This window comes from Falco biarmicus, chromosome 6 (genome assembly GCF_023638135.1).
Source record: "Falco biarmicus isolate bFalBia1 chromosome 6, bFalBia1.pri, whole genome shotgun sequence".
In the NCBI taxonomy this organism is placed as follows: Eukaryota; Metazoa; Chordata; class Aves; order Falconiformes; family Falconidae; genus Falco; species Falco biarmicus.
Window position 1 is genome coordinate 15,818,649 of NC_079293.1, and position 19,325 is coordinate 15,837,973.

At 36.9% G+C, this 19,325-nt stretch overlaps 1 protein-coding gene across 1 annotated transcript in view; it reads left to right on the top strand.

Annotated features, from left to right (window-relative positions):
* The window catches only part of EYS (eyes shut homolog), an 872,029-nt gene that overhangs the window by 628,166 nt on the left and 224,538 nt on the right, over positions 1 to 19,325 (top strand). The window contains exon 36 of the mRNA XM_056343434.1: positions 12,000 to 12,229. Within this exon, the coding sequence (XP_056199409.1) occupies positions 12,000 to 12,229 (230 nt within the window). The remainder of the gene's footprint in view (positions 1 to 11,999; positions 12,230 to 19,325) is intronic.

Below are 19,325 nucleotides of genomic sequence, written 5' to 3' on the forward strand. Positions count from 1 at the left end.
AATTATTCTTTTCCTTCAAAAAAACTGACATATAAAAAGCAGTAACCAGAAGCATCAGCATTTCAGAATATATGTGTAAACTTTAGGATGAATAGTTACAAAAAGAAATTCTGGCTCTTGAAAGATCATATTCTGTAATGTGTAGAATATTCAGAGTATACAGAAATCACTGCCTTATCTGTGCAAACCTGCAGTAGGTATTAATGTGTATTTTTGATGATTCACTCAAAGTCACACATATAATATAAAGGTAAGTTTGGGGTTTCTGTCCTCTCCTTCAACTCCTACTCATATCTTTCTCAAGTCATTGTTAAATTTCTACAAACTATTAGTTATGGGTTTATAGATTTCTTTTGAAGCTCTGAAGTTTAAAGGAACCAACAGTTTAAAATCTTAAGTAATTTATCTATGTATGGGGAAAAGGAAGGATTTCAACTGATAAACTCCTGAGCTGTTAAAATTACAAGCAGTGTCAAAAAGAGAACATGAACATAAATGAACTGAACTTCAAAGAAACACAGGTCTCTATGCTGTTCGAGAACTTGTTGAGGTATATATGCTTCAGACCAGCTTTCTGAAAATGGATTTCCCCATTTTTCCTCTCTCCACCTGCTCTACAATTAAGAAGTAGGTAGGAGAAGATGCTGCACTACTAGTACTCATACAAGGTCCTAGCTGACATAAAAGTGTGAGTTGGCTTTTCTTAACCATCAACATTTTTGTATTTAAATACCAACATGTAGTATGAAATTTTTACATCTGTAAGGAAGCTGAAGACCAAATAACATTATCCAACTGAAAATGCAGTAATTTCTTAGAACTAACTGCCTAACATATTTCACTGATGTTATGAAATTGAGTAAGTATTGTATGAAAATGAAAGTGATTAGATTTCTTCGGTTTCTGGGCACTATAAAAATAAGTGTGACATCTATAATTGGCTTCAAGCATTTAACAAATAAAATCCATTTCATAAACCAGAAGATATAAAATATTCTTGACTGAATTGAGGTATATGAAAGAAATTCACCAGAGTTCAGAACTCTTAAGTGGCAAGGTGATTTTACTTGCAAGTGAGGTGATTAATTTTATTTACAGTAAATATTTTTTTTCTTCAGAATATATTTCTAATATACACGGAGTAAGATAAGTTATCTAATTTGGGAATATGACCATGTATTAAGCTCTTGTCAGCTTTTCATCAAAGTTGACTACATGAAAGAACTTACTATTTTTTACTAAAAAAAGGTTTATTTGTACATCCTAAGCCATGCTAAGCCCTTTGCAAATGGCAGTGCACAGCCCACTCGCCATGGTGGGTTTTATTTTCATCATTTAAATCAAAAGGTTAGATATTAAGAATACTGAATTCTAAGTGAGTTGTCATTATTTTTCACAAGGAAACCAAGAAAGTAAATAAGAAAGAAGGTAAGCACAACAAAGTAATCTCATATTGTTTAACCTCCTGATTGTGTTCAGATGATAGCTTTCATAAAAAGCTTGTTTCATAGAAATCATGATCAGGATTTGGCTGATATTCTTAAATATAACCTGCTTTGAGATAATGACCCTGGTAAATCGCTAATATCAATGCTTTAATCATAGATGCTCTTCATGACTTAAAGTTACTGAAAAACAAATAGCAGAAAAATGTAGTGCAATTTGAAGGTATCAAAGTATTCACTTTGACATCAGGAATATTCTCCAGTTGTGCCTCAGGTTTCTCTTTTTCTCTTGCTTTGAAACTTGTTTTGTACTTGGAAAGATCAATTACTTTTGGCAACTGGTATTGCCTAGTCCCAAATCATAACCAGGTACTTAACACGTCCAATGACATAGCATTTGGGTTCAGGTAGTGTTTAAGATAACCAAAAACTGTTAGGATCAATAGATGCAAAATATCAACTTGCTTAAACATTACCCTGGAACAGCCTGACCACTTGATAATTTCAATCCAACATACTTTTAGTTTGGTATGTTCTCTGCCTCCTTATGATCTTGCCGTGTCACAGCCTTTGGGCTGGTAAGAAGATGGGAGGGTTTGAATAATCGATTTTTAGCATTTCGCTGTGAAGTAGTCCATGTTGAGAAAAGGCAGCTCCTTAGTTATTCCTAGTCTTTAACCAGAACTGAATAGTTTAGAGCAGCACAGTGGCATGTTGTTCTGCTGCATTTGATCTTGATTCCTCTGTGCACAGTTTTGAGTACAGTTCTGCAAGCTGAAAGGACAGAGACCTGCTGCCAAGGCATCTGGAGTTTCCTCTCTGTATTTCTTGTTTGTGAACTATATGCTTTTTGTCCAGTTGTTCACACTAATAATAAAACTTCTCAGTCATGATAATGCTGCCTGTTACTATCCACATTTTAAGATTTTGCTAAGCCACATGGTCTCTTAGTAATGCTAAGTCATCAGGCTCTTCATTGTGAACTTAAATTGCTTAAAGCTTTAGCAAGTTCACTTTGGGTTGTAACAAGGTAAAGTAAGCTCTGTTCTTTGCTGTAAAGGTACACAATTCATAAGGAATGATTTTAGTAAATGTTTTGTATACCTGAAAATGTTTTGGGATGTTTTTCAGTTATATAATCAAAACATGCATAATTTTAAGTGTGACATAGTGAGTAGAGAAGTAGGAATTTGTCCTCATTCATCAGAGTTAATTTGTTCAGTTACATCTCTAGTCAATGGAGAAAGGTGAGCACTTTTCTTAGAAGAGGATGAACTGGAGATGCCTTTCTCTGTATGTAGAGTGTCTACAGGAAGAACCAAGGTGGTCAGTTCAGGCAGGTTTCCAAGCTCTTAGGCAGATAATGTTTGACAAAGTGAATTCTCTCCTAGAGTTTTGTTGGCAGATGAAATTTCATCAAATATTTAGGAGCGAGAAGGCTAGTTTGGGTGGCATTTTGAAATTGGAATTGATAAAAGATTGAACATGAGGTCACACGTACTGAACATATTAATTACTTTGTTATTGATTGTTCTTGTTTCTTCTGTCATTGTCATCGTTACAGTATTTATTCACTCTCAAGTGAAGTGAGAGTGCTCACTAAAAAAAAACCACATTGTGGCCAAAGTTCAAATGATTTTCCATTTGCATGAAAGTAAAATATTCCATACTCCAGCATTTAACAACCTTCCTCTAGGAAAATTCCATTAGCAAGAAAATAACTTAGTTTAGTGTACCCTTAGAGTCATTCCATGATAGTATAAGAAAGAGGGAAAAGACACCTACCAGCATTGCCTCTTATACTAGGACACTCTGAAATATGATACTGCTGTAGGGAAAAAAAATAAAATATTAAATTGTAAACAATAGCAGGAGTCAATAATGGGATGTACACACATACAGAAACAGAGGAATATCCAAAACTGAACTTCTGAATTCTCAAACAGAAGCCTCCTACCTGGTAGCTGCTATCAGTATGAGGTGGTTGTAAATTTTAGTAATGTCTGGAGCAAACGATAGTAGCACATGCTGAAGCCTCCAACTAAGAAAGAAACATGAGATAAAAGCACCATTTAGGAGACTGATCTCACATTGTACTTCTGCACAGAGACTATTTTGATTGGGGAAAATGAGTGCTTGGGGTTCTAGAGAGAAAAGTGAGTGTTGAAAAATAAGAGCTCCTGAAAAGAAGATGTGGTCTTGAACAAAAGAAGGGGGCCAGGAAAGAAGGAGGTAACCATCCTGGCTGGAGGAGAGATCCTGGAAGTGGGGGATGGTACAGAAGATAAGAAAGATGCATGGAGATGAATACCAGGGGACACACAGGAACCATGGCTGGGAATAGTCAAAACAAGTTACTACGAGCAGCAGCTCAGCGTGAATCAACATGACTTTCTACTCAAGCTTCCCCGGCCAGTAGCAGCCTCCCTGCTGGGAAGAAAAGTGGAAACCTTCTGAATGCAACAGAGCATGGGGTGGAGTAAGGGTGTGAGGGAGTGTGTGAGATAAACAAGCAGGGTAAAAACTCTAATCTTGTAGGTTCTTAAGCAAACCCCAGCACCCAGATCCACTATGGGTTGTTGATTACTCTGTCATCTGTGACACATGCTTTATTGAATCTAAAATTATTTAAATTAAAAAATAAATTAACAATTACATTAAAAATTACATTTAAATCAAATTTAAAAATGTACATAAAGGCCTATTATTTTAGTTTCTTATCTACTACCTTATAAAATACTATTTAGGAAATTTTCAGTAGTATAAATTTTGTTCTATTTGTTAATATCATGGAGATATTTTGACTTATCATATTCACGACATTCTTCCTCATGCACTCAGTAAGAATGCAGTAATATTTCAATTAAATGCCAGATTACTGATGAATAAATGATGTTTGTGTTTATGCATACCAGCCGTTCTCCAGCATTAAGATATAATTACAAATTAAGTCTGGAAGAAAGACTAGATAATACATAACAGTACTCTGCATTTTTAACTCATTCTGTATTAATAATTTCTACATGTCTATCTCCTCTTGTTTGCAGGCCAGCACTCATGGTAGTTTTAATAGCATGTGATACAAAATGACTTTTTATACTCCCATCTTTCTCCTGTCACACAGTCTTTGAATTGCAAAATGCTTTCTATCAGGCAATCTTAATTAGTATCTGTAAAGCAGTGTAGGCCTTCCCTACTTGTATTATGTAGGCAAGAACTATTTTCAGCACATGAGGAAACAAATGCAAAAGGAGATTAAGGACTCTTTCTGTGAAAAATTTTTAGATGCCTAAACTATTCTTATGTGAGACACCTAAAAACAAATTATGTACTCTTAAGACTGCATGTTATCTATAATGTAATCAGGGTGCATTGAAGTTCTAGCCTGCCAAAGTGTGTGTTTCGGGAAGAACACTTCCCAAAGTGTTTTGGGAAGCACCTTCATTCTCTCGAAAGTCCCTCTCACTCATTAGGGTCTGAGAATGTCTCTACTCATCCTTCATAAGTGTATGTCACACAGGGCAAGAGCTACTAGGCATGCCCAGAACAAATTGCGATGAGACTGTACAAGACGTATCCAGTGGTGGTACATATCCGCTTTCCAGTTTTATCCTTCAGATCAGTGGTAAAACCACTGTTCTGGTTTATCAGATACTTGACTTCAGCTGCGTCCTCAGGAATTACAAACTTGCCGGTCTGATACCAGAAGTGTTGCAAGAACTCCCCAGACCAGTCCCTTGGTCTGTTCTGTCTGCCGTGGAACAGGTATTCACTGGATTGAGTGAAGAAAGGAAAAGTATTCACATACGGTTCCCCATCCCTTGGGTTAGAATATTCATCTGATTTCTGACTTGGATTTTTCCACTGTATCATATTTATTTTTTTTAATATACCTCTCAAAGCATTTTTTTTTATTCCTTCTTGGTGAAGCAGGGCTCTAGCCATCTGGAGAATCTTCACTGTGGGCAAAGACCAAAGGTTTTGCTACCACAGTCCTGAGAAATACAATGCAGAAGTCTTGCCTGAGATTAAATATTACATAGGAAATCAACTGCATATTCAGCATCTAGAAGTAATTCTCCTTTATCCCTCACAGACACATTGTGCAATAATACTCCATAGGTAGATCTTCCATTTTGGAGTCTAAATTATAGATGGCATCATTGAGGTGGAAGAACACCTTTAGCTCTCGAAACTATATAGTAGCTTTGGTTGGCAGTAGTGACTTCATTTGGATCATGATGTTTTAGATAGCTCTCACAGCATCTCTGTCACAGGAACTCAATTTACCCAGTACAATTTATTCAGCCATTTGGGACTGGACAGAATGGTTATATTCTAATCTTGCAGAGGCTTTTCAGAAGGACAAGTACAGTGCCATGTTAAAAAATAACATTTCTGATCTGCTGAGAGAATCTTCAAGGAGGGAATGTGAAAATATTTTTCCCATTCAAAACCACTAGTTTCAAGTAACAAAAGTAGTTGATAAATCAACAAAAAGACATAGTACTCAGGAATTTCAAGTGCTGTTTTTCTAAACAGCAGCTAAGATGAAACTAGGAAGAGGTTTTCTGACTGTGACTATTGACTAAATGTAAAATAAAAGGCTGAAATCTGGACAGATTTGAGATTTGCTTAAACTTCAGAAAGTTGTAAGATTTGCACATTGGTCCACTCAGTGCTCAGTAATTTTGATTGCTCTCCTTTTTAAAAGTTTAATGTTTGGATGATAGAAAGTCAAGAGGGGCTTAAAAGGGAGGAAGGGGAAGGCTATAAAACAGCAAAACCAAACCAAACCAAAGATCGGTGTGAACAATTGAAAGATTCAATGCTCTCTTCTGCCAGCAACCCACGTAAAAAAAAAGGAGTGGATTTGGTATAGAAATTCAGTCCTAGCAAAACCATTATTTTTCATGTCCTAAACTTAGGGACCGTGAGGGTTTTTTTTCAAATATCATCTGAAAAATGCACTTTAATGTCCTGTTTAGGAAGACTTCTACTATTCAGATTTCAACATAAAGTATTGTTGCTGCAAATTCTGTGTCATAATTTATTTATCTGTTGTAAAGTCTATGCGAGCTACATGCTTTAAAGCAAACAGGACAGGAATATGTCTCTTAGTACATGAGTTTATTTTTCCTCTTCCCCCTTTCACCTGTCTTTCCGTACCTGACATGTCTTCCCATGTCTGGCACTGCTACGCATCCTGGAGTTCATAATTTTTACTTTGGATTTGTAAACCAAGCTTTCATAAACATCATTATGTCTGTTAATTGCATTCTCACATCCTCGGCTGCATTGTATATCAAATATACTATTTGCATTGCTAAGAGTTTGCACCATTAAATGAGATGCTGTGTGTGCAAAAGCAGCTGCAAATGATGTTATACCAACTGCGAATTTTTAAATGGAAAGCTACAGCTACAGTATCACTGAGTTCTGCTACCAAAATGCTGTGCCTAGTAGGAGGGAGAAGCTGGGTCCATAGCCTGGAACATATATTGAGAATTGAATTTTTTAAAGAGATATGCCTGATCGTAAGTCATCTCTGCTGGAAAAACAGACATCTGATGTTTCCAAATCAAACAAAGACTGGAATGGGTGAGGAAATAAGAGTCAGATATAAACTGCTGAACAAAAATAATCCCTCTCTGGTAATCTCTTAAATTGTTTTCTCAATTAGTGTGTTGAGTGATTTAGGTGGTTTCTCCAGTAGGGTAACTGTGCAGATACACTGTTCTGTGGATTCATTGAAATCAGTGAAATGCCACTTAAAGCATTCTTCTCGACATGGTTGTGAACAGTAAAATAAAAAGCCTGTAAAAGACTTTGTTCATTCTTGCCAAATTACATGCAAGGTACTAGGTTTTTATTCCTGTTTAAACCAACATTTCCATGTAGTGCACTTGTGTTCAGTTTCATAAGGTTTTGAAATTATATTCTACCATGCATACTAATGCCCTTGAAAAATCTTTCTTTTGGCTCCAAAATCTAAACCATTTGCTTAAAAATAATATTCTGCCACAACCTAAGGAAAATGGAATGTACATACTTCTCCACCAAAGAAAATTGCAAATAAAAGCAGTTGCTTCCCAGCACAAATTACTTTATTGACAAGCTAAAAATACAAACTTCCTTATCGCACTCATATCAGATAAGACTAAATCCATTACTTCAGTAATAAAATGTTAAGTGTGTAAGTACCATAAGATATAGGCAGTGGAGATGTTATCATTGGGACTCCCATGCCACTGTATGTCTCATCAGCTGCTTCATGGAAAAATGTCAGTGCTTCTGTAGACATGGCTGCCATCAGCCTGATAGCAAATTACTTTGGGGACAAGTCTGCTCTCTTTGCAGGTCTCAGCTTGAAGTCCATTATACAGATAGATCACCCTATGTAAAAAGCTTTTTTGCTTGTATTTAGATGGAATTTCTTACATTTCAGTTTGTGTCCGTTGCCCCATGTCCTTTAACTGGCCACCAGCAAGAAAAGTCTGGTTCCATCTTTTCCCCTCCCCTCCTCTCAGGTATTTATATAAAATGAAAAGATCCCCCTGAGCCTTCTTTTCTCCAGGCTGAACAGTCCCAGCTCTTTCGTCCCTGGTCACTTGTCCCGGCACAGGGGTTAAACCAGTGACACACAGCTCAGCCACTGGTGAACCTGAGCCCCTACACTGCCCAGTCAGGGCACAGCCGGGACCTCCCAGGTGGTTTGTTAACTTTTTAATCCACAGTGCCTCTTAACTCCACACACTGATAGTTTAAGGCTCTATTTGAAAAGAGGAGAATAAGGGTATGGGAAGCACAGTTGGTTAGGGTATGTGTGCTTTTGGTTTAACGGCATAATGTCAAGCATGATCCCTAAGTGCTATGTTCCTGCCATTTGGTTGACCATACATCTCCTTGAGCAGTGAAGAATATAATATAAATCAGACTTCAGATTGAACTAACATCTATATTTAGGCAAGGATTTAAAACTTACGTGCACTCAGCTATGAAACACAAGGTTACAGGCCTTTGAAACTCAGCTGTTTGAGCTCATTGTAACATTAAAAACAATGTGTTGATGCTTGCAGCAAGCTAGAAGGTCTTCATGTGCATTATTGACCTGAGAGGCAGTGACAGGCTGGGAAATTGAAAAAAACAAACAAACAAACAACAAAAAAATAGAAAATTGTGGCCTTGTTGTATACTATGAGTGAGTCAAGTTTTGCCTGATTTGTTTTTATTACACTTTTTCAAAACTTCTAACACTTCAATTACTGTATTATTTTAAAGGCTTCCTGGCTCTTTATTTAAATAAATGTTTTAGTTAAACTGCAATGAGCCAAGGTCGTTGCTTATTCACAGCAGCAGCCTGAGTGTCTTGTGAGTCCAGCTGATGTTTGCCCCACTAACTAGCCCAAGCAAATTTTTCTCCACTTTTGCAGTAAGGCAGCAGGCCACGGGGTGCCTGGAAGCAGTGCAGGACCATAACCATCTAGAAGCAAAGCACCAGAACAACACTGCAAAGGCTGACACCCTGCGAAAGACTATCAAATGAAGCAGGGAGAAATCCACCTACCAAGAAGCTTTCCTTTCTTCCTCCTCCGTGGATTGCAATGTCAACAAAAAAAAAAAAAATGAAATGAGGCTGCATTACTTATGCTCATGAAATTTTATTTGAAGCACACACCTATAATTATATCCTAGAGAAAAACAATAGCTCCCTGTCAGAAGAGGGATGTGAAACTTGCACAGCTGGAAATCAGTGCTTCCAGTGGACACAAGAATGCCTGCCAGTCAGGCAGATAGCCCTCTCATTCAGTATTTTACCCCTGATGGTAGCTCTGACCAAGTTCAGAGGAGTAAATTTTACTATAGTCCTCTTTGGGATTATCTGTCATTGGAAAAATGGTCTTTCTAATATCTAGAAGTGAGACCTTAGTTTATGTCCTCATTTTTTTCCCCCAAGTTTTATTCAGTTTTTGTTGATTGGTTTGATTTTTTTAGGAGGAACAGAAAGATCAACCCCAAATCCCAGTAACAGTTCCCAATAAATTTCTCCTGTAGATGTCTGATTTGTTATATAAGCCTACTATTAATTCAGAATTTCTCAAACATTTAGGTTATGTTTTGGGGGAAAATAATTATTTATTATTTATTATGTTAATGGTTGTAATCGCAGCAGCAGGTGACTAAGCATTTTTTATTTGCTGTGCTAGCCTGGTAGAAGATAACACACATGTTAGTGCATTCTAATGCTGCTCTGAATGGAACAGCCTTAAGATCATGTTAGTTATTTCCCTTAGGAGAAAAGGAGGTTCTAAACCCAGCAATTTCTTTGTTGTAATTCTATTCACATAAATGGAAATGTTGTTAGTCTGTTCATGTAAGTGGAAATAAACAGGAAGTCACTTATTTTCTTAAAATGCCAATCCTCTTATCAGGATGTCCTCAGTCTCCAAAATCTTTTAGGGATTTGTTTTCAGCCTTCTTGTCTGCCATCTTTCTGGATACTTTTCTCTCATATGAAGTGGATGGATTTTAACTGCCTTGAAATCCCTGTATTCTCATTTCTAAGCACCATAGCGTGTGTGTTTTGGCTGTCTTGTGGTTTGGATACAGCCTGTGTCCCTGCTTCAGTATCCCTTTCTAATGCTTCCCTTACCATTATTGCTTTGCATGTCTCATTTTTGCTGTCACATAAGCCCTGTGTCCCTTCTGTTCTTTCTGAGGTTCTGCTCCTTTCTGAATTACTATGCATTTCTCTGGTTCCTCTTAGATATTAACTTTTTCTTGAATTATTTCAGTCCTTCCCCTGTCCAGCTTCTTTTCCTTCCTACCTGCCTCTCAGCATGTAACATTGTCTTTGTACAGGTGCTATATTCATAATTCAGACAACTCATTTTTCAATAGTCAGATTTACAGACAGCATACTTATTTGGCATGTGTTATATTGTTTTCTTTCAGAATATTTGAAGTTTGTAAGTACTTTCACAAAGTAAATTATTAAAATCAGTTTTCATGTTGTCATGATCAAATGGGATATGTAAAAAAATTTGGAAGCTAGATTTAAGAAGACAGATGTTCAGAGTGGTAAATGCAAGATCACACTGAAGCTGTCCCATCACACTGCTATGTCCCCATCTACCTTACTTCTGCAGTCCCACTCAGTTCTCATGATGAATCATCCCTTTCAAATCTTTATTTTTAAGACATACTCCAACCTCTGCAATATGTTGAAGCAGAAATTTTAGCTGATACTAGAGCAGGTAACAAGGAGAGAGGGGAGGGTGCAGCAGGGGCCAATACATTGGTTTTTTTTCATTTTATTTCTTATAATCAGGTTAATACTATCATTTTCACCAAAAGTAAGAATTTGGCTGTTGATGTTCAACACATTGCCAACATGTTGACTTTCACTACTTTTGAAACCTATAAACCATTATATCCCGTATTTAATTTCTGTGTTCTGGTTCAGCCAAAATGTCAGTGCAATTTCAGTTCAACCTAGTCTCCCTTTCTCTTTAATGCATAACATTAAGAGATAAGAGAAATATGAGAAAGTTTAAAATTACCAATGGAGTAAAAATAGTAAGGCATTTTATTAGAGTACTGTTGCCAGATTTCAGAATTAGAAGTTGCTTTCTGGAAAGAAGTAGAACCTCCTGAACTTCATAAAATGAAAGAAGGATGTCTATCTCTTATGTAAAATTCAGTGAAAACTATTTTTTTAATTGAGCAAGTTTATTAAACGGTCATGAATCTTCTTGTGACTTTTGATTCTTTTTGCCCTCATCATAAGTTGTTCTGGTTGGTAAATCAGTAACCTTAAATTTGTAGAGTTTTAGTGAGTGACAAGTCTGGCTCTCTGGATACAACAAAAAGCAGTAATAGATAGAGTTGATAATTAGGACAAACAGGTGGCATTGCTAAGTAATTTCTAGCAACTTTGAGATAGGAAATAATTAAAAAGGAGGCAACTGATTAACATATCAGTCTAGTATTTAATGTGAGACCTCAAAATCTGAGAAGAGAATGTCATTCTAAACAAAATTTATGGGGAAAACTTAAAACAAAACCATCTCCCTTTCTCTTCCCTCCCTCTCCCCCCAGTTATTTCTATGAATTAAAAGATACTGTATTGCTGTACTACAGCATTTTCCTTTTGCATGTGCATGCTTAATATACTTGTATGGAAGTCACATCTAGAACAGCCTTACGAGATTTGCTAACTTCAGACAATTCAATCATTAATAATACAAGCCTGTAATTATTTATCACTCCATTGTTGATATCCACTGAAAAGGAATTAACGACGGCATGTACAAACTGTGCTACATGCGTGGAAGTTATTTCTTGCACCCTCACAGGGGAAAATACCTTTGGTTTTTTGCTGGATTGCAGGATGGGGACTTGACTTGGGAATTACTGATGTACTTACATTTTCTTAAATATAACCTGAATTTCCAAACAAAAATCCCTACTGTTTTTAAATGAAGCTGAAATGTTATGGCAAAATTGGGACTTATGATTTTTTTGTTTTGATATGTTGCTCTCTCCTTTCAGTATTCCTGTACCCACACATCTGTCAACAGCATTCCCTGTGGTTTCTTCTGATGTGCCTGAGTTGCCTGAGCCTGTTGTGCCCTCTCAGGTTTCCCTCGAATTGCCATCTGTATGCCAGGAAGGACTGTGCCATAATGGAGGGACTTGTCATCCTCTCTCTCTGCCTTCTGGGGCCACCTCATTTCAGTGCGACTGCCCACTACACTTCACTGGCCGATTCTGCGAAAAAGGTAGTTGTGGTTCATTCTTTCTCTGTTAGTTGTGAAATGTAAGTTTTATGCTTCTTTGGAGATGGGAAAGGGGAAGATGTAATAATCATCATGTTTCTCTGTTTTTCATCCCAGCTACTGTTAGTAACTCAGGAGTAGATTCATTGAGGTATTTAGAGTAATACTTATTTGCAGTGTAAGATAGGTGTATCAGTCAGGCACACTATAAGCATTGCAGGCTTGAGTTCAGGAAAAAAAAATGTATTATTTGTGCAAATTGTTGGCCACGGTATAATGCAAGATTGTATTTCTGGATGGAAGAAAGTTAATGAATGAAAATAAGAAGATTTCCTCAATAGATTGTATGTTTTCCATTTCTACTAACTGGGTTGTTTTTTGCCACTGTGCCTGGTCCTTTTTTGAAAAAAGCTTTTTTTACTCTGTAGCTCATTTATACTTCTATTGTACTACTGTTGCTCATAAAGCACAGATTAGTCAAATGAACATAATTTAAATACAGTTTGAATAAAAAATAATTATTTGAATAATTTTGGGGGTTTTGTAAAAAGAATCAAGGCTATATGACAAACTTTAATATTACTGTTTTGTAATTGTAATTATTTTGCTTTACTGCTTTTCAGAAAGTTCTTTTTTATAACAGATTTTGTAGCTGGCTTCAAAAACTTTTTATCTTTTAAGGTACAGTGGATTATAAATGGCAATGGATAATTGTCATAGTATTGAACAGCATTACCGGTACACAGGAAAGGAACCAAAAATTGTCTACACAATGGTTATATAACTATAACATCCTCCTAGTTAACTTCCCATGGTATGAAATACAAGCAACTAGAGTAAAAAACACCCTTGCCAGACTGCCAGTATATCTAACATCCCCTTGTATTACTGTCTGAAAGTAGGTCATTACACTCACTATATGTGAAAGCAATCAACTGTAAACTCAAACCCCCCCCCATCAATTGTCCTGTGTTGCTCAGATATCAGAGAATATTTTACCTTTCAGCCTTGCACAAGTTTACAATCAATTAAATCACATATTTTCGAATTCTCAGTGTTAAAATTGAATTCTCTGAATATCTTCTACACATTTGCTATGTGGGCATACTCCTTGCACTTGTTTTCAATACATGACAGCTGTGCAAACTGCAGCATAAAATAATGGAACCAAAAAAGTGGGTTTCCTTCAAAAATAACAGATTTAGTTACCATCCAGTGTGCGTTTCAATTAATATTTTCAATATTTCAGTAAAGTGTTCTATTTATTTACATACATGTTATGTACTGGAATTCCCTTCTGTGTTCCAAAGAATGCAGTTGGAACACAGAAGTATTACAACAATTACACAGTTGTATTAGTATCATCTGCAGTATTTTAGGTGGGAGCAGGTTTTGGCTTTTCCCAAGGGTTATGCCAGAAGTGAGCAATGTTAAATTTAAGCAGGAGTTTGATTTAAATCCTGTGGTAATAGGCCATATCAGTGTATATGCACAACCGTTCTGTTGGGTGACATCTTGTCTGGACTCCACTGGCACCTTCTACCGGTGTCTGATTGCTGCCTTCTTCTGACCTAGTCTTACCTTCAGTTTGGTCTGACAGTGCTCCAGGAGTCTCCTGTGGTTTAGTGTTTTTAATTAAAACTGACATAATTTATATATGAATCTTGTTATCTGGGCTGACTACTTACCTCCCTGTGCCATGGACTTTGGTGGTACCTTCCAGTCCATTGACTGAAACAGATATTTTTGAGTTGCTCATTCAAAAATACATCCCAAGGCATTCTCTCCTTTGAATCTTAACCTGTACAGGCCTGCTGAGTTCATACAATGGGATGAGTTGACTGTCTTCCAACTACATTTCCAAGGGAATTTCACATTTATTTAACCTGTGTAAATGAAGGGGTCCCCTTCTCTCTCTTTCTGTGTCTTCGTTTCAAAAATCATGCATGAAAATGACTGAATTATGACTACCTGAAGAGAAAATTAAAAGGAAGGGACTGTTAAAATAAGTTGCAGTTGTAACAAAATCTCTTACAATTAGGACGGAAGCATTTTATGTTAGACACACTGGTAACTATTCCATTCAATAAAATAAGTATACAAGCTTAAAAAGAAACCTGAAACAAGCAGCTCCTTTTGAGACTATAACCTCAGCCATGTAATCATATCATCCTTTTAATGGTTGAATGTCTAGTTTCCATAAGATATCTTTTTTCTAAAACTGGAAGAGATGTCATTTGCTTTGCTGAAGCTTGCAGTCATGCCTGATGATGAGGTTTTAACAGTGATCCATTTTTCTGTGTAGGATATCTTTTAATAGTCCTGGCACTGGAGGAATAATATTTCTCTTCTTTTTCCATTCGTGTGGAGAAGATGAATTAAGGAGCTCCTCTTTTCACAGAGGTCTGCTTTTACCCTCTACAACCCCTCCATCAATATAGGGAACAGCTTCCTCTGTGCTTAGCGCTCCTGGGTCAGCCAGGGCTGTGGTATGTGACAGGCTCATTGGCAGCTCACTGGGGCAGCTACAGCCCAGGGGGGGTGCTGTCACATTGCATGTTTGTGTAGATTAGCATCAGATTTGATGTATCCTGTATTTAATGGCTGAAAGGTAACTAAAGCATAATGCGATTTTATTTAATCCTGAAGTTTCAACGAGGCTGATAATTTAGTGTAATTCCAGAAATTGCCCAACTGAACTATCATTGTAAACGTTTTATATTCAGACCCGTTCTTCAAGAAGTCAGGAGAGAACTCGTAATTACAGGGGATAGGGGCATCTGTAATAATTTTATAATTATTCAGTATTGAATTTTTAAGGGAGAAAGTAAATTATCATGTATGCAATCCAAAAACTTTGTTCCAGTCAAGGAAGTTGTCTCTTGACTCCTTAAGGATAGCTGTGATCTGTTTTAATCATGCTGTAATGTATAACTGTACATTTCAGTAATATATACTCATTAATCATCTTAGTGATCTACCTGGTACCTACCATTAACTACATTTCAACAAGAAAATGTATCATTGCTTAACTGATGTAGTAGCAGTCAACATGGCATACCATTTTATGTACAAGCCCTGTGTAGAATCTTGGCTTTATTGGAATGTGTGCATTTGCTTATTTCATGTCTAGGTTAAGATACACGACTTCAGTTTCTTAGTAACAACTATATATTTCTTACAGTGTATAAGACCATTTTCTAGAGTGAAAGCAAGCGAATGTCATTATCTCAGTTATGTGGTTTAACTTGATAGTGTGTTATTATATGCCGTATTGCATTTCTCTATTTGATTGCTCCTTAACTAATAAACTCCAGAAGTATGTTCAAGTTGATATCGGGTGGGTGATGAAATTGAATATGGTGTTGGTGGTTTGACTTTGAGATGGTTAGAGCAGTGAGTTGTTAAGGGTTAATTCAGATTACAAAGACTTTGTAGTTTCTGCTAAGTGCTTTGTTAAGCACCGGCAAATCCCTTTGTTCAGAAAAGGAACTTTACAAGGGGAGTGCCGCCAAGGGACAGGTAGGCTGGTAGGAAGCTCACCATGGGCGATGAGCTCAGCAAAACTAGGGGAAAGGCAATTCCAGCACGGGGAGATGGCGACCACCGACTCTGGCAATCCCCCAGACCCAAAAGAAGTTGAGTTTGAGCATGCGAACTAATTAACATCAGAAGAGAGAGAATTATTTGACAAATGGGAAACAGAGTACTAAGTAATGAAGGATTTGGGTGACTTGTAACCAATGAGGGCCAATGTCTTTGTATGTTGGACTGTATAAATAGCGTAACGTTTTGGCCATTAGAGAGCCAGGCATTTGTGGGTTACCACCTAGCTCGCTGCTCTGTGCAAACTAGAGTAAAGAAATAAGAAATAACTTGACTCGGTGTATGAATAGGTGCTGCACGCCGGGTAATGAACCCGCTTATAGGACATTACATAAAGTCATAGTTGTCATTATGGATATATTAGGGCCAAGCGGGTTTATATCAATACATACTGTATTTACTCTAAACAATCAGATACCACTGAAATCTGAAATGTCTCTAAATGACAGTTTTGAAAAGTGGAAATCCATCTCCATTTTTCTAAGGAAATAGAAAATTATGGATACAAATCAATGTATTTGCCAAACTGAAGCTATCAGCACTGGATATATGCCACAGCATACAAAGCAAGGATGTAGTCTAAAGCATATATGTGCCTTATATGAGGCCTCAGTTCCCTTTAATAGTGCTTTCAATATGTGACTTTCTTTGTTTTACTAAAAATGACCAAAATTATCTGGAAATAAGTAGTTGCTACAAGCTTTATTTTAAAAACTAACTTTAAATTCAGCATAGAAAATTTGCTGCTAGTGTAAATTTAATTTTTTTTTCCTGAGTAGTGAGTGCTAGGTCATACAATAGAAAGGGAGGATTGTGTACACATAGAATACGGTGAATGGTAGATAGTGTACTCTGAGCTACATTTTTTTCTTTTCCCTTTCCAGGTAATTAAGCTTTTTTACTTTAATGTGAAATGTATTGTTCCTTTCCCCATGAAACAATCCTTTATTAGCTTAGCTTTTGTATCTGCTTCATTGTGAAATCCCTACACGAGTGGAAAAATGTAGTGTGTCTGCTTTAGCATGAAGGCAGATGGTTGTCTATTACTGTAAAGTTCATAGCAATAGGTTTGGAATATCACTGTCTTGCATATGCAAAGAAAGTATGTCCCTGACTGTTAATTATAAGATTAACATTTTTAAAGTCTCCAAATTTTTTAATATTTTGTAAAAGTTTTATAAATAGTTCAATAAATCGAATATTTAAATGTCATGTGTTAAAAACAGGAAATCTGTTTAATTTCACATGTTGCCGGTGTATATTCTGTACACGACTTAAAGGTCAGCTCCTTTGACAAAGCTGCAAAACTAGGAGTAAAATGGGAGGCTGTGACAGGCATTTGTCTTGTTACATTCCCACCTGAAGACTGCTATATTTGTTCCCTGGGATCCAGGTTGTTGAATTTCTGTTCTGTTGAGCAACATTTGATAATATCACCCTGAAAATTAGAGGTTTCTTTTACCAGCAGCTTTTCTAGACATTGTTCCTAAATTAACATTTCTAACTTATGTCATTATTATCAAACATCTCAGACAAGTGGGGTTTTTTTTGTCTTTATATGATTGGCTTCAAAAATAAATGTATTTTGTCCGGTTTCTGTGATTTCAGCCATATTTAGAACAATCTCATGTCTCTAGAGGTCATAGATCTATTTATCTCCCTGATAGTGTTTATACTGTGTGATTGAAAACAAGTCTGTGACAATTTCCATCAAAAAGAGGGATGAGAAAGTGGGAATCATATAAAGAGGTGTGGGTGAGGAAAGACAATTATGCTTTCATCTTCACATTCAAATATCGATTTGAGGTACCTAGAAAGAAAAACAGGATACTGTACCCCATATTCCCTGGTTTTCCAGAGTTCAAGTGTTCTTTCACCCTTTTTGTCATTTCTTAAAATTATTCATAACCTTGTAGGACTCTGTGAGCAGAAAAAAAAAGTCTTTAGACATATGTATATACATCAGTAATTAATTTGATGTCATAAACCACAGCCAATGTCTAAACTCATGACATAACTATCGATTTCCCACAAGATGCATTTATTTGTGTATGTAAAACTTTCATGTGACCTCTCTACCTTTTGGGCTAGATTTGAAAAATGTAGCAATTTTCCCCTTCATATTTGGAATATTATTTTAGAGGATGTCCTGGTTTCAGCTCGGATAGAGTTGATTTTCTTCTTAGTAGCTGGTGCAGTGCTGTGGTTTGGATTTGGTGGGAGAACAATGTTGACAGCATACGGGTGGTTTTGGTTGTTGCTGGGTTTATACTGGGTTTATAATGTTTATACTAAGTCAAGGACTTTTCGGTTTTTCAGGCCCTGCCAGTGAGAGGGCTGGAGGGGCACAAGAAACTGGGAGGGGACACAGCCAGGACAGCTGACCCAAATGAGCCAAAGGGATATTCCATACCAAATGATGTCCTGCTGAGTATATAAACTGGAGGAAAAAGAAGGAAGGGGAAAACATTTGGAGTGATGTCATTTGTCTTCCTGAGTCACCGTTACACATGCTGGAGCCCGGCTTTCCTGGGGATGGCTGAACACCTGCCTGCCCATGGGAAGTGGTGAATGAATCCCTTGTTTTGCTTTGCTCTCCTGCACGGCTTTTGCTTTACTTACTGAATTGTTCTTATCTCAACCCTCAAGTTTCACATTCCTTTCCGATTCTCCTCCCCATCCCTCTGGGTGAGGGGGAGTGAGAGACTGGATGCGTGGTGCTTAGTGACCAGGTGGGGCTGAACCACAGCAGAGGATGACTTTAAAAATTAAGAATACAGTAGGCTAGTTAAGAATCAACAAGGATTTAGCCAGAAGTTAAATAACTTCGTATGTTAGCTTTGATACACTAGTTGCCATTATAGCAACTTTGAAGTTGTGTGAAGGAAATAGCTAGCCATTCCCATACAGTTTACTGGATACAATAAAATTCAACAGAAGTACTATTTTGGTGAGCAATGCAAAAAGGAATTATCTAAATTAATTTTAATGTTCTCTTGCTCTTTCACTCGTGGATATAATCTTGCACTTTGATATGAGACTAGGGAAATCTTGTGAAGTTTAACTTCTTAACACTTCATAATATCCTGTGTCAGTAAGTGATCACATCAGCTGCACAGTCACCTGAGCTTAGCGTATTATGGTCCCTATTTTTTTCCTTCTTTTTACAAAATTATGGAGTTCTTGCAAATATCTAAAATATCTCCAATCCGATGCCATCTTTTTCTATCAGTTACTGCGTATCAGGTTTATATTTCAGTGTGCGTTTGTTTGCTGAAGTGTTTTTGAAATCTAGGTAAAACAGGATTTTGAGGGAAGAACAGCTGGTTTCACAAGGTAGTGGTGAAGCAATTTTCAGCTAATCCTTCTTCCACCCTCCTGAACAGTTTCATAGAATTTTACCACCTCAAGTGTCAATTTAACTGAACTTTAATACAACTTAATATTACATTTTCACCTAATTTAGAAATTATGTCCTAGATCCAGTGGAACA